Source organism: Myiozetetes cayanensis, unplaced genomic scaffold (assembly GCF_022539395.1).
Source record: "Myiozetetes cayanensis isolate MyiCay16 unplaced genomic scaffold, myiCay2020 scf13, whole genome shotgun sequence".
Classification (NCBI taxonomy): domain Eukaryota; kingdom Metazoa; phylum Chordata; class Aves; order Passeriformes; family Tyrannidae; genus Myiozetetes; species Myiozetetes cayanensis.
In genome coordinates, this window is record NW_026086937.1 from 4,539,846 (window position 1) to 4,556,387 (window position 16,542).

The following is a 16,542-nucleotide window of genomic DNA, read 5'->3' on the forward strand; positions in this document are numbered from 1 at the left end:
ACACGACTGCTGAGGGGGAGAAGAGAGTGGGGTTGTTAGGATGAAATAAGGATGCCATTTTATTATTTTGAGGAAAGAAAGGACTTTATTTTGAGGAAAGAAAGGATGCTTGACGTGTTTCTAGCCCATCACTATGAAATGCCAGCTGCTGAAAGCCTACCTCAACACAAACAAGGATCCAGGGAGGAATGCACTGCTGGCCACCTACTGCTCCTGGCTCTCGTGGGGAGCCAGCACCAGAAGTGTATCTGGTGGAGCACCTGGGACACCCCTGACATCCCCATCCTGGGGCAGTTGTCCCACTCTCCCCCCTCTTTCCTCCCTAATTCACCCACAAGGAGGGCTGCGTTTGAGCCCCTTTACCTCTGGCGGGGGAGAGGCGGCGTTGGAGGGACGCCTCCAGGTGCGGAGGTTTGGAGAGAGGGGGGGAGAGCCTGGATTAACCCCTGCTGTGCATCCCCTTCACCCGGGCTGCCCTGCCCGGCCCCCCCGTCCCGCCGCCCCCGCCTCCGCAGCAGCCGCCTTTGTGCCTCCCGCATCCTGCCAGGCAGGTGTCAGAGCCCTGAATGCGGGCAAAGGCCCCGCTGATGGATACCACAGATGGAGCGTGGAAATCGGCCCAATAGGCCTCAGCCACAGGCCATTTCTTAGGACCCGACAAAAGCCTCCAAATAAGTCAACAAAAATCCCGAAGATCACAAAGGGAAAGTGTCATTTGTCATTTGCTGTGGGCTTGTGTGGGGGCGGTGGCCCCGCCGCGCTCCCCTCGCCTGCACCCGAGCAAACACGAGGAGGTCACTCGCCGGCTCCAGCCGGGAAGGCTGTGGGGATCAGACGGACGTCGGCTGCCACCGCAGGGAGCCCCAAAACTGGGGCTGTCGCGGTGAGCCCCACAGAGCCAGCAGAACGAACACCCTGGAAGAACCCCAAAGCCGGGGCTGCTCCAGCCGCGGTCTTGAGCGAGCCGTGGCACAAGGGGTAAAGCCTGTGAAATCGATCTTGCTTAAATAAAGAAACGAGGAGGTGGATGCGGGAAGGGAGGTAGCAAACAAACTGCTACCAGAACACTCCCTGCCCTTTACCTTTTTTTTTTTTTTAATTGGTATTATTTTAGTGATCTCCATGGCTAGACAGAATTCATCCTGGGCATACCCCAGGCAGTTATACGCAGAGGAAGAGGCTGTATGATATTATTTTAAAAAATGTCAGAGTGCCTGAAGGAGTGGCAGAGAAGCTGTGCCTCCGTGGGTCACAGGGTGATAACCTCTCCATGATAAACTCCCTGCCTGCCTCTGTCAGGTGCGTTGTGCGGCAGTGCTAATGTATGGGCTTTAAATGGTTGTCATGTTATTGTTATTTAATTATTCAAATGAAATGTCTTGCTGAGAGGAAGAACAGCCCACAGAATGACCTCTTGTGTGTTATTTTGTTGTTCGTTTTTTGCCCCCAGTGTGTCTATTTACAGTGTTTGGAAAAGGGATGGTTGCAGAACTCCAGGTGACCGAATGCCTACGACACTGGGCCCAGGGGTTCTGCATTTTGTGGTGATAATTGGCATGCAGCATTTCCTTAGGCCACCAGATAGGTCACGAGGGGTTAAGGGACAAATAATTTCTCCTCAGTTCTTAATTCCTTCTTTAATTAAACTTCGTGGCTCAGCTCCTGGTAGTGCTTTTGGCTGCCTCTCCCACTTTGAGCTGTGTAGTAAGGGATGTTCTGGTGATCCCAAGAAGTCTGGTTGGGGAATCTCCTAGGACAGTGGAGAGTCTCCTTCTTTTTCCTATTTACAACTTGAGGGGTTGGAGACTTAAGATCATCAGGACATCTGCAAAGGTTAGTGTTATATTACTATGTGTCTGTAGTGGTGACAGAGGTAGAAATGACCCAGCTAAAATACGACTACCTTTACCTGTGCTAAATAATATCTTTGTATACCATGGAAGTCAGTGGACCTATTAGTGAGATACTGCTTATCAAAATGGCAATGCACTATGACTATTGAGCAAATATAAGATTAAATACTGATTTTTTTAAAGGCTGAGGTGTATCCAATTTATATGTTTAGCCAATATTCTGGTTGTCTTCTCACCTATATAAAAATCTAGCAACGATATTTTAACAGGAAAAAACAAGAATAAAAGCTTCCTTGAAGCTAATGTTGAAGAATATTTTGTAAGAAATAAAACCAGTACAGTTTGTTGTACAGACATGTAACTATCCTTTGACATTACACTTGTTTGATTTTAATATTGCAGAGAAGATAAGACAAAGGAAGCCAGTGTTTTCAATAAAGCTGCACGTAGCAGCCAAGCCTGCCAAAGGGTAATGCCAATGAAACCAGACAGATATGAAAGTCACTTCATATGATATACCTTCTCTCCTTACTTTAATTTTATTATTTTCTCTCTAAATACTTGCCCTTGATCAGACATATTGTTCTGGACTCTTAGATACTACAGGATTTTTTTTTTTTTATTGGTTTACCTTTGTGCTTTGCACGTACTGCTTAATGAAATGGAAAGCTAAAACTAAAATGAAATGAAGTCAGTGTTTCAGTTCTGCATTCTTATTGCAGAAAAGAACGAGTGTGCAAGGAAACATTCAAGATTTTTGCTAAGTGTTTATAAAACACTTTAAGAATGATCATGATACATCTTCTGATACTTCCCATTCAGTTGGTGAGGGAATTCACTTCAGAAATTTAGCAGTAAATATCCCCTTAAAATTGCACAGTTTTGGCTGGCTTTTAACAGGGGTGTATGCAGATGTTTGAAGAAGTTCTATACATACATATGGAATAGGAAAGAGTATTGAATTTCCAGTTCTTGACATGCTGGTATTTGACTTCTTTTGTTTTAAACTCAACTTGTACACAATCAAAGGCAACTTTTGGCAGACAAATTGTCTCCAAAAGGGACATTTCTGAGTTCTATTTCGGATCTCACCACATCAGGTATGGGCAGTGTGGCCCCAGTAGTGTGGCTGGTGTGCTCTCTTCCTCTAGCCCAGCTGGGCAGAAATAGCTGCTCTGCTTAAGGTGGGTGATTTGTACCTCAGGATAACATTGCAACACGATGTTTTAGATACCCTAAGTTTCTTTTTGTTCTTGGATGGCAGTATGAAGCCATCCTGGAGGATTGTAACTTGCTGGTTGCTGAGGAGGGCAGGTGTCACTTGGGACCCCAAATGAGAAGATTTAGCTTTTGTCACTAATTCAGACAATGTGTTATGTTCATTTTGGGATACTCTAGATTGCTTGTTTAATAAGGAATGAACTTGAACTGTTTGGGATAGGATGTTTGAGCTTATTCCCTTTTGTTCTAGAGAACAATACTGTTGAGAATGAGAACTGTTTAGTCCAGTCTTACTTGGGACAAACTTTGAATGCAAGTAAGAGACTCTGGGAGTTGAGTGTTTGTTCAGTATGCTGATCCAGAGATCCACAGATGTTTCTCCTTATGCTCCGTGTATGTTGGGTCTAAGATATTGATGCTGTCTGGAAAGTGAAGGCACCTTTCACATAAGAGCCACTGATTTAGCTGTAATTGTGTTGGTGTCCTGTCCCCCCCCCCCCCGCCTTTATATTTCTTTCAGCTGAATAGTCTGAAAAAGCACTTTGTCTTTCTCATGCTGTAAGACTAAGTAAACAGATTAAGTGTGTTTATTAGTTCAAACAGCTTGAGTGAAATTGGAATTGTAAGATAGCTAGAAATGAACATGGTGGGAGGTTTTAGCTGGAGCTTGAGAAACAGTTTACTTCCAAATAAATTACATTAAAAGGATTATAATAAATCAATGTCTATATCAATAATTTCCTTGGCATTATTGAAGTAGTAGCAGCAATGCTTGTATTTCCATTAAATAAGCAGTTTCAGCATCGCTGGGGAATGTCTGCCCTCTTTAGGTGGTTTGCCTTGAAGACTTGGGCAAGAGGGAGTGCTGTTCTCCTGGATAGCAAGTGAAGACTTGTTTTGAAAGTCTAGTCTTAGTTCATTACCATTTACTGGAGAAAGTGAATGGGGTCAGATGCTGGAAGAGGCTTTGCAGCCTTCACAGTTATAGCTATGGGTTCAGCTATAGCTGATTGATTGGCAGGGGGAACAAGTAATGCTGCCAGGAGCTGCCTGGCTGTGTGTGTGACCTCGCTATTTCCACGTCTATGAAATCCAGAAAGAGTTTCTGTATTGATTTCTCTATAAACTGCTGATTGCAAGAGTTGGTAGCCCCTTCCTGGGTCATGGATGGGATTTGTATGTGGGCTGTTTCTTTCTGACTTTCCTCAAGTTCTGACTCAGGGCATGTGAGGGGCCTTTGGTCCAACACAGCCTCCCTACAAGAGGATGTCAATGACTGATGCAAAAGTTTGCTGTTCTTTCTCCTCTACTAAAGTTAATTTTTGTGGGTTTTTTTCCTTCTTTTTTGAGCACCAGCACCCCAGTCTGATGAAGGCTCTGACATCGATTCTGAACCAGATTTACCTTTGAAAAGAAAGCAGCGTCGCAGCAGGACAACCTTCACAGCAGAACAACTAGAAGAGCTGGAAAGAGCTTTTGAGAGGACACATTACCCTGATATTTATACTAGGGAAGAACTTGCACAAAGAGCTAAACTCACAGAGGCTCGTGTCCAGGTATGTGTTTAAAAGCTGCCTAACAAAAGGAATTTAATTTTCTGTTAGTGTGTAAGTCCTTCTCTATTCTTACATGATCCTACTCTGGAGTAAAAGGAAAACATGAAGCATCACTGTTGACAGCTTTAGGTGTTTTACATCTGTACATGGACAAAGATTTTACAACTGTTTGAGACAACTGCTTTGAAAAAACTTTTGTGTGTTCCCCAGTAATTGTTCCATACCTACCATAAATATAATGCTGAGTCTGTGGAGAGGAAAGTCTGATATCCCTGTTTGTTTTATGCATTTGACAGCACTCTGCATGTAATCAGGCCAGCTGTTGTGCCAGCTCATGGTTACTTAACTGATTTCATCTGTTGTTGTTTGGGTCTTTCAGGCATTAACAGAGGAGAGGAAAACATTTTTTAGAGGACAATGGGTCTACAAAGCCATGCAATTGAGCAAGGTTACTGGTGTAGTATTTACAATTAACTTTTAGGTTAGGTTTTGAAGTTGACTTGATTTAAACCTTGTAATATCTCTTTTATCCCCACTGTTAGTTTAATTTGAAAGAAAACAAACTCTAAAATAACTGTTAAATCTTCACAACTTCATGTAGATCTGGATTGTCTAAAACAAGTTAATGTACTGGAGCAGTAACATGGAGTTGATTAAGACTTAAAAAAGGCCTGAACCTGGATTTTTAGCTGTCTAAAAATGGGAAAATAGCAGCCAAATAATTCTGAAATAAACTGCACTCTGGAGTTCAATTTTAGATTAGGACTTAATTCTGTTTCATGGCAAAGAAACACATCCTGTAAAATGTTTAATGCCACAAGCAGAATCTTCTGCTGCTTTTTCACTATTTGACATCTAAGGATCAGTGGAAAAAGAACACCCCCTTTAAATCAGTCTGAATTGCAAATATAACTAAGCAAATATGTGGTTGGGTGAAAAGCAAAATGTTGTAGCTTGTGATCTAACAGGAAGAGAAATGAGTGGTGATTTGTGATCTAACTAAGGATGCAGGTGAATTTGATTTCTTTGGTAAAACTATTACTTTTTGATGTTTGAAACTCAGCTTGAGACATTCAGACTCTGCAAACTCAAATAAGAAATACAAAATATCCCTCTGACTTTTTAAAGACAACTAGGCCTGTTGGAGCATATCTGTATTATTGGTCATCTGCCTTGCAAGGTCCAGACTTTTTCAGTTTTACCTGCTAAGTGTTTTTGCAGAAGACTTCACACCACATTTCTTGTAAGTGTTTGTTATGACTGTGGAAGAAAATCAGATGTGTGGATGAATTTGTCTGGAAGGCAAACTCAGTGGTGCATGACTCTTTTCTTAACATGTTTACTAAGTGAAATGTTTGCAAAACAACTTCATATATAGACTTGGGCCAGGTAAGACCAAATCAAGCCCTGGGAATCATTTGTGCACAAACATAATAAAGATAACTCCCACATCAAGTTCTGTTAGCAAGATGAATGGGATCTTGGATATGATGTTTTGGTCTATGTTAGCTTCATTGGAAAAATATGATAGAACTGAAAAAGACCTTGTTCGTGTTTTTCTAAATCAATGACCCACAGCTCGAAGAAAAGCAGAACTCTCATTAACATAACAGCTGTCTTAATGTGGCTTTAACCCTGTGACTTTTTACATTCCTTATGGCTTCCTTGGTTCCCTTGAGATGCATCCTGTCTCACACCACTCGTATGATCTACAGCCTCACAAATTCCCCAGTACCTCTGACATGGGTATTTTACCTAACCCAGCATGGAAGAAAGTTCCCAGTCAATCAGTGATTAAAATACCAGAACAAAACCTTTCTGGATTAAAGATGAGCTGGGCTTGAAGTAACCAGCCTGTGGGCAGTTTTCTAGTGCACTCTATCTGTCTGGTACCCTTGAAGGCTGGCAGAGTGATTTAGCAGTGGATTAAGGGATACAGGATTTGCCTTATCAGCATTCAACACCACTGTATAGCCTCTTAAAATAGCCACTTATGATGGGCATGAAATAAAAGATGACCTGTGAAAACAAAATAACCCTAAGAGACTTGAGACTGAGAGGGCTGGATAGCCACACTGAAGTAGTATTGAAGCTTTCTTAGTCACACTTCTTTTTTGGTAACAGTATGACAGAGATCAGAGATACCAAATTTTATATGGATATAAACACAAAGATCTCTTTGACTACTTCCCAGTTAAGCATCATCTAAAAGAGCTGGCTCTTTGCAGCCTCAATCCAGCTCAGCTCAGAAACTTTTTCCTTTTTTTTTCCCCCCTACTTTCCTTTTGGAACTGTAAGGTCCAATTTTGTAGTTGATCGCAACTGGATAAACCTTGCTGTTCCCTCAGTCCCTCCATGTAGTGCTCACATCTCGTGTTTTGTTTTCTTTACCCTGCCTCCCCTGTGCTTCCCCTTTCCTTCTGTTCCCTGAGGCAGTCTATTACTCCTGTGAAAGGAAGAGTCTTAAACCACGGAACCATCTATTTTCTCACTTTCCCACTGTTGAAGGGTAACCAAATGCATGTTTCTAAACTGGTTGCTTGGAGGTGGGGAAGAAAAGTTGCCTCTGGTCTGAGATCAAGCCTAGAACACGTCAGCTCCTAACGGGAATTTTTTACAAACTACAACTGAAAACAGACTTTACACTGTCAATGTTATTTGTGTACCTAATCATGGGGACAGGAAAGGCTTTTGGCAAAAGAAGTGTTGCAGCAGACTCCACATTGCAAGAATCACAAGACATGTAGCGAAAATCATTGCAAACATTTCAGCACTGAGTGCTCCCTGCAATTTCTCCTGCAACACCTTTCCACTTAAGAACTGCTGAATCCTTCTCCCTGGTGTTTGAACCTCGATGTGATGTGGAGCCAGGACAATCTGCTTGTGCACTTGGCTGCAAGGTGCACATTAGACAGAAGGAAGGGGGAGTCCTTTGGTCTTGTGCGTTTCTCAGATAGAATTCAGAAAGATAAGAAGAGCTCCAAAGGAGGAGCCTTCATTTAAAAGATTAAAAAAAACCACTAGTAATACTTGGAATGTGAAGACTAAAGATTCACATGTTGTGAGTTAAAATTGCAACCTTACCGGGCTCTACTGGTCCGGTTCAAAACTTCATTAAAACCGTCATTAAGTTGCAATGCAGGCCCTTAAGGTCTGTGGCCCATTTTTTACTGACAATCTGAAGGCAAGTTCTAAAAGTGAATTTTTCCCCAGTGTAGATAAAGATCAAAGGCTCTTTCTGAGCTTCAGAGAACCGTGAGTTCTGGTTTCTGTAACAAATAGTGCATAAGGAATGAAGTGGGTAGCATCTTTTCTGTCCACCTTTTAAATTCCCACATCTGTCTTGTTTTTAGACCTGGATGAACTGGACCAGCTTTGGCAGCAGCTTCACGTTGATGGTGGGGAGTGTTTAATTCAATCTTTTGGAGAAGGATTTTTGAATAGGGTTCAGGTTTGTTCTGTGGCCAGCCAGGAGCCTGCCTTGGCCAACAGGGGCTGGCCAGCCCGACAAATCCTTTGGGCCACGGGTTGAAGGCAGGCCTCCAAAATTATCACAAGTGTAATGCATGAGATTTGTGTGTTGGCCCACTTTAAGGTTTGCCCCCAGCTGTATGGATCCTTTGGGGTGGGAGGCCCTGCAGTGAGAAGCAGCTGGCACACAGCCTTCCTGTTTAACTCCAAAAGGCAATGGGAGAAATTTGTTTGGACTCTTTTTTTTTGTCCATGAACAATGGTGAAAAAGCAGGGCAAGTCAGGAAAAATTCTGAAACATGACTATGCCCTATCCTGAAAACGTTCTTCTTAGCCAGATTCTAGTTTTAAATTGATTTGCTTGAAAACTTCCAAAAAGAAAAATGCTGTTTATCAACAGAGCGTGTCTGAAAATGCAGGCAGATCTCTCCAGGCTACTAGGATGGGATTGAATGTTCCCATGTCGAACTTGTATTAAGCTTGTCAGCTATTGTAAAAACCTTATTATAACCTCAACAAATAAGTCCCAAGAGCTCAGAAGTCTTGAGTAGCCAGAAGAAAAATTATTGAAAAAAAAAATGTTTCAAGTGTTGTGCTTATGTATTGCTTTCTTTGTTTCACTGTGCTACAGGGAGGGAGAGTTTGTGGAGGATAGGGGGGAAAGGTGAGCGAATTTCTGACTCCCAAACTAGCAGCAAGGTTTGAAATCTCTGAAGTCCAATCTCTCAGCTTTAATAGCCTCTTCTCAGTAGCAAACAGTGAAAAGCATTCACTGAGAAATCATGGAGGAGGGGGGATCTGTGCCAAAAAAAAAATCTGAACTTGCCCCCAGCTCCTCTGAAATGGTTTGAGCCTGTATGCTGAACTGCCCAGTCCTATGGGAAGATGGGGCAAGGGAATGTAGGATGGATTCTGAAACATTTAAGACCTTTCAGCAGGTCTTGATGGTTATTCCTGATGTGGTTTATGGAGAATTTCTAGAGCCTTTTCTTGAGACTGAAGCTCTTGCGTCATATATGGGCTGAAGAAAGAAAAAGCTTTGTGTACCCTTGCAGTAGATAATCCTGTAATTGCAGATTCCCCTCTCCCCCATAAAGGGGAAATTTTTATGTGTAAATTAGCCAACTACATTCATATGCAGGCCCAGGAGGGCATTTGTTAATATAAAGGAAAAGAAGGGATGTGATTTTGATTGTCTTTTTCTGGTCCCTGCTGCCTGAGGGCTCCAATTAGTGTCACTTTAATTTATAAATACACAGTTCAATTTGTTTATTACTGAATAATTTTCAGAACTATTCAGCTGCAATGTTTCAGAAGTATTTTTCTAGGACTGAGCCAAAGTCTTTTCAAAGAAATCTATGAGATCTGAGTACGTTGGATCACACTAGGAGGTGGTTGGAAGTCCCTATTCCCTTTGGCACAGTCTACTGGATTTTTGGTCTATGGTGGGTTTTTTTTGCTTTTGCTTTTTTTCTGTGTGGTGTGTTAGGTTTTAGAGGGTTTTTTTTGGGGTGGAGGTTGTTTGGTATGTTCTTCCTTCCCACCCCCCCATTATGTTTTAAAAGAACTCTGGTTTCTATCACATGGATAACTCCTTGTATTCCAAGCATCATGACTTCCCATTACCATAAAGAGCAGCCCTCAGCAGGCAGAGCCTTGTGACGTTCCCACTGGTGGTCATGGCAGGTTGCTCCCAGCAGGTTTTGGGTGTTGCTTTGGGATGCTGTGAGGAAACACAGCGTGCCTCTGCACACGGTGGACGTTATTCCTGTGAGGCTAGGGGTGTACAGGCATTGTAAGTAAGCTGATTTACCAACTAGTTGTGCTAAAAAGCAATTCTGTTTCTACTCTTCTTTCTATGGCTGGTCCCTGGCAGTGCTCTTCTTGGAACTCATCTGATACCTTGGTGAACCATGATGGATATTCACTCTACGGCAAAAAAAAAGAAAAGGGAGATAAAAAATTTTATTTCTTTTTCTTTTTTTTTTTTCTCCCCTCTGCTCTTGTGTTCTTTGAGTGAACTTCCAGCCTGGTCAGGCAGGTACGTGGGCTGGTGTTTGCCCTCTGCCCGGCGAGAGGGTGACACTTCCCGCACACACCGCTCTGTGGGTGCTGAAATAAGTGAGTCATCAGTAGGGACTGGAGGACTGGACACTGTGGGTCTTTAGAAGTCACGCTGCCATGTTTTGCAGTTAGCAGTTTCCTTCTTCAGCCTCCCCTCCTTGCAAGGCGCCCCTGCTGCTTCTGGCACAGCCCACATTCCTTCCCTGGTGGAACACCCGCCAAGGACTCCCACTTCCAGGATGGTCAGACTTCATTTTGAACATGTGAATTTTGTGGGAAGGGAGAGGTGGGGAATAGCGGGGTGGGAGAGGCAGTTACCATGAAAAATATCATGTGGCAAAAGGGGAAGAACCCAACACCCCCTACCCATCTAAAATTAGAAGTGCCTTTAACAATACATCAGTCTTTTGACTTTGTGTGTTTCTGGCACTTGTGCTTGCGATAGTCAGGACTGTGTATAACAAAATATCCACGGGTTTTCTGCAACATTCACATCTTGAATGTTTTGCCCTGTTGAATTGGAGAACTTTTTGCCTTAAAAGCACACAGAGCACTCTGTGTTTATGATCAGACTGTCGAAATGTCAAAGCTAATTACACTAGTGTGTTCTCAAGTGAATAAATGCATCTTTTAAAGAATATCCTGTTGAGATCAACAAAATAAGATGTTGGCATGATCACTTGAAAACTACTTAAAGGAAAAATGATAATAAGAGGCAGGATATAAATATTAGGGAATAGCAATGGGAGAAATCTATTAGTTCACCTTATCTGTTCTACATCAGTGCAAAATATTTCTTTTTATGTTCTATTGCAGTGATTTCTTTTTTTGGTCAGTCTAGTTCCAGGTGCTTGAAAAACTGGAACCTCCAGTACTGAAAGGGCTGGGGTTTTTTTCCCTTTTGTTCTAAATTTCATCCTCTCCAGTTCTGTTTTTGAGACGTAAATTTTGGCCAGACTCTGGGGTACAATTTTGTTTCCAAATCATCTGGGTTATTTACATTCCATCTTTGAAAGTGACATAGGAACTGCGGAGCCCAAAGCCTCACTTAAATGAAGGAGAGTTGACTTCTGTGCAGACTTGGGTTTTTGGATGCTTGGGTCTCTCAGCCAAACCATGTTTCCTCTGCCCATGTCTGCATTTGCACAGCACCAAGCACAGTGTTCACCTAACCTAGAGCTCCTGCATGTTACACCAGCACGAACAGATTGTGTTCCTTCAGACTGCTTGTATAAGACCACTGCATTTTGAGTCTCAAAACTGCAGTAGCTTGCTTATCCACTGTTTTTGCTTCCTTAGGGGAATTCAGTGTGGTCCTGATGATTTGATCATGCAGACCTTGGGTTGGTCTGCCTGCCACTGGGATCCACATTGTTGCTGGTGAAGGCAACACACAAAATACACTAGTTTGTCAGGTGAAATAGTTGTAGATGGTTTGGGGTTGGTTTTCTGTTGTGGCCAGCTGCAGGGTGGCACCTCATTGCAGAATGACACTTGTGATCTTCTCGGGGGGCTGCACTGCACTCTGAGCATCCCTGGATCCAGGTGATGGTTCTGTTCCTCTCAGAGGGGAGGCTGTGGGAGAGCAGAAACATCCTATGGGGACCTCCTAGATTTGAAAAGGCCACTCATAAGATGAGGATTTGATCGTGTTGGTGGAAGTTGAAATCTGCTGCACATAAGGGGACACTGTGTTTAAATCACATTGGAAATGTACAAACAAAAGAAAATATTTCCCCAGGTGTTTGCAATATGTTTCTAAGCAAACACATTGGCTTGTGATGACTAGATTTATTTTTAAGTCTTGGCTTGATATTAGCAACTTTTTCAAGATTTCTTTAATTAGTGGTAGTAGTGCACAAGGATTTTTCATGATATGTGAGGATTTAAAAAATGAAAAAAATCCAGGCTGTAGTGTAAGTGAAATATTATGATTAAAAATATAATAATTTCTGTTAACACAGCATATGTTAACATCCTATGCTAACATAGCTTCTGAATAAAGCTGGGGATCTGACTAATTTCAATAAAATTTACCAAAAAAATGTAAACAGAATATTTAGATGAGTTATTTAGGTTTGAGTTGTTTAATTTTGAGTAACTTGTTCTTGATTCAATTTTTTTCTTTGTTTTCATTTTGTTATGTGCCTCTACCATTCTGTAGTGATGAGTGTGTGTGATGTTAGTGGCAATAAGACTTGCTCTGCAGTGAGTGACACTGGCTGGAGCTGTGACAGTGCCAGTGGCCTGTGACATGGGTGCCAGCCAAGTATCACATCCCAATTCATGTAGCCTTGTTTCTGCACAGCCCAGGCAGGTTTCTGCACCCCTGCAGAGTGCCACTTTTAATAATGGGGCTCCAGGTGGCAACAAAGCTCTGCACCAGAATGTTCATTGCGTGGCTGCTGCAGACCTTTTGATATTACTGAGTGTGTCCCTTTCGGGGATCTCTAACACATAGCTGCAGTTCTGGAAAAAATGCAGGTCTATAAAATGAGCCAAAAATCTGTCTGTAAATAAAAGCACAAAACTTAGCATTAGTGCAAATCGCTATACTGAATTAATGCTTGGGATCTGACTCATTTTAATAAAGATCTGGAGCTTGAAGGAAAATGCTTATCTGTAGTAATGTAATGTATAAATCTTGTTACCTCATTCTCCTTGGTGAAATCCATTCATGTAAGGTAGTTCAGTCAGTGTTCTCAAAGTGTTTGGAGATCATCAGATAACACTCTCCCTTCTTCAGGTCAAGAAGGTTAAGGAAAAAGCTGCAGTTAATGACCTGGGTAGGCTAATTACAAGGTGCATTTGCTGTTCCCTCCTTACTCTTTGACCTCCATTATCCTTCCTAAGTGTTCTTTAACTCTTTAGCAAATCCTCTTTCTTGCTCTCCAGTGTCTTGTCCTCTTTTCCTTCCCTATATGGCTGTTTTCTAAAGATATTGCTGCAGGAGTGTGAGAGGGGTGCACTTTAGGGGACAAAGGCAGGTGGAAGAAGTCTGTGGGAGTAAATAAGAAATTGTCAGTGAAGGAAGTAAAGGGTAAGAAGAAAACTGAAAAAGGATATAGATGTCGATAGGATGAGAAATAAAAAAAATATTGCTGAATCTAGACCTCAACTATTGCTCATCACAGGTTTCACATCTCCACCCTGGTGACTTGTCCCTGACAGCTGCTTTCAGAAATGCTTCATGTGGAGGAGGGGAGTTAGTATGTACAGGAAAAACACAAGAGAGGGATTTGTGAGGTAGAACAGAGGCTCAATCTATCCCTCTGTCCTAAATCTTAAGCCAGAGTGGGAATGTACAATTGAGGAGTAGTTGTGGCCAAAGGAGAAGGCAGCTGTATGAGCCGAGCATCTCATTCTGAAAAGCGTATGAAGCCAAAACAAACTACGTGGTGACAGATGGCCTACGTCAGAAACCAGATGGCCCTGTGAGTCCCACCACTCCTGTTATGAAACAGCAAGCAGAGAAGAAGCCCACAGTGTAGTTCAAACTGTTGTTATGCTCTTATTTGAGGGCCCACTCATGATTTGTAAATGATGCTACACCTAGAATTCCTGTCTGTGATGGTTGATTCATAAGGCAGCATGGGCTGCTTGCAGGAAGGGTGACAGATCTGAGCCCCAGCTTTTACAAATACATCAATACGTGGCTCATCAGCTCACTTGCCTCAGTGGCTTTTAGGCCAGGCTGCCTTACAGGCTGTGCAGAGCTACCTTGTAAGGTGCTAACACTCAGTTAAGGTCTTATCTAATCAATAGTATCCATGGATGGTCATTGCAGCTGCTTCGGTGTGTAGGATTATGAACAACTCTCTGCTTGTTTACAAATGTGTGCAGTGTCTGTTATCTTAAATAACCTTTCTTTTCTGTGGTCATCCAACCCATGGACCTGAGCTCTGTAACAGAGAAGTTGCTCTAAAACTGCAGGCAGGGCAATGTACCTGCAGGCTGGTCCAGGCACCCATTCAGTGACTCATTGCCCTTCCAACTTTTGGCAGTCTAATCGCTGTAGTGTCAATATTAACCTATGTGTTTTGCAGCTCTGTTATTGTGTCTACATCTGCGAAGTTTCATGTGTGCAAGTCTTGCCTCTTCCTTTCTTGGAGGGACTATGAGCCATCCAAGACTTTTAAAACTTAAAACATGAACTGAGAATGGCATGAATAAAAGCAGATTTATAGTTAAAATGTCCCGCTAATCCAAACCCCATCTGGTTGGTATGCTGTCCTGGGAACAGATTTCAAAGTGGTTCTGAAATGCTAATCTAGCGCTGAAGTTCTGACTTACTGTTGTGAGTTTATTAGGAGATGTTTTGTACATATGTGAATACATGAAAACTTGCTGGGAGGGATTTGTGTGTTTTGTAGATGGGGCTTGTATTTTTCTAATTAAAAGCTTAAAGTTCTGTTGGCCATTAGGACAATATAGTATCCCAGTATATAAGTACATGCACCTTCTAACAGTGCATTAAATGCTGTCACTAACTTGTCAGCAAATTAAAGATGATACAGATTAAATAGCTTAGGCTGGCACTTAGATTAAATGGAGAGACGTCTCTCCTTTCTTATTAAATGTGGCATAGTAATGATAGTGATTGATGGCTATTAAAAGCACTAAAGCTTGAAAGAGCAGTCAGCTTTCTTCTCAGGAGAGGAAACTAGGGATCAGAATTCCCATGTCCTGTCTGTTGAACCACGGAAGTGTGTGCCAAGAGCACCTTTCTTGTCTGGAAGCACAGAGTCTGGTGTGCACCTTGTGTACCTCTTATCTCAGACACCGAATGCATTTGAAACACAGCGCCATTATTTCTGATTCAGCTGCGTTAAATGTACAAAAATCAAACGTTCGCATTTAAAACACTTGTAGGTCTGGTTCAGTAACCGTCGTGCCAGATGGAGGAAACAGGCAGGAGCCAATCAACTGATGGCTTTCAACCATCTGATCCCTGGAGGATTCCCACCCAGTGCCATGCCAACTTTGCCGACCTACCAGCTCTCTGAGCCCTCTTACCAACCCACCTCCATACCGCAAGGTACAGTAGCTAACAGGTACTTGGTCAAAATAGTGTTACTGGGGGGGTTTCCCAAGTTGATCCATTGTAGGAATATTTTCTAATGTGTTGGATAACTCGGGGTCTGACTCATGGAGAACCTTGCAGGGTTGCTTATTTTAAGCACATAAGAAGTTGTGTTTGTTTTGCTGCAAGAAAGGGCTGGTTCTGCCTGAAGGGTGAGAGCTAGAGAAATAATCACCTCCTGTGTGGTGGGTGTGCAGTTTTGGTAAAGAAATGTACAAACACTCCTGCCTTTCTACTGCACTGGCCTCCTCTGCTGCCCAGAGTGGTGCAGAAGGAGGCAGGTGTACTCCGGCTTCTTCATAAGATTCTTCTGAATATTTATCTGATGGTGGAAAAACCAGCTATTCAGACCATCTTGTTTCATATCAGACAATAGCAAGTCTCAGTATGGTAAAAATTTCTCCTTATGTTATCAGAAATTCTGTGAACTTTGGTGGATTTGAGGAGTGAGGGAACAGAGCCTCAAATCTAGGCTGTGTTAGATCTTAATATTAAAGAAAACCCTTACTGGTGAGATTTTATAAAATTTGTTACTGTGTTTCTTCCTTGAGATTTGGATGCTAATTGTAGAGGGATATTCTAATTAAGGGAATTTGTCTAAGCCCAGGGCTTCTCCCATCTATTGTTAGGCTTGCTACAAACCACGGCAGACTTTCTGTGCTGTGACCAGGAGGAGAAAACGTGTTGCCAGTCTTCTAAGCAAATGTTTTCCTTTATATATAATATTGCTGACCAATAAGTGCCCACTAAAGATGTCCCCCAAGGTCTGAAAACCGCATGTGTCTGTTGTTATGATGTTTACAGTCTGTTTAAGAATTTTTATGTGATCTTACAAGCCACCTAAATATCTAACAATATAAAAGATTTACCTTTCTACTTAACCAGTATTTAGATGCAGGTTCTGATACAATTCTGTTGAGCTTCACATAATGAACTTATTATGCCAGAAATAAAGGAGTGAAACATATCAACATGCTTCTTTTCCTTCCAGCCGTGTCTGATCCAAGCAGTACCGTCCACAGACCTCAGCCTCTCCCTCCAAGCACTGTACACCAAAGCAGCCTCCCCTCGAATCCAGAGAGCAGCTCTGCCTACTGCCTACCCAGCACCAGGCATGGATTTTCCAGCTATACAGACAGCTTTGTGCCTCCGTCCGGGCCCTCAAATCCCATGAACCCTGCCATTGGCAATGGCCTCTCACCTCAGGTCAGTCCTGTGTTTTCAGACAGAGGATTTGCTGTATACCAGAACCAAAGAGTCTATTCCCTCAGGCCACAGTATAATGAATTGCCAA

General features: G+C 42.5%; 1 protein-coding gene across 6 annotated transcripts in view; it reads left to right on the plus strand.

Moving 5' to 3' along the window:
• Nucleotides 1-16,542, plus strand: part of PAX3 (paired box 3) — a 76,337-nt gene that overhangs the window by 46,221 nt on the left and 13,574 nt on the right. For 3 of the 6 annotated variants that reach the window (XM_050307821.1, XM_050307822.1, XM_050307820.1), the window contains exons 5-7: nucleotides 4,425-4,630; nucleotides 15,038-15,203; nucleotides 16,240-16,454. In XM_050307821.1, the coding sequence (XP_050163778.1) occupies nucleotides 4,425-4,630; nucleotides 15,038-15,203; nucleotides 16,240-16,454 (587 nt within the window). Of the gene's footprint in view, nucleotides 1-4,424; nucleotides 4,631-15,037; nucleotides 15,220-16,239; nucleotides 16,455-16,542 lie in introns of those variants that run through there. The other 3 variants (XM_050307823.1, XM_050307824.1, XM_050307825.1) reach the window with 2 other exon arrangements.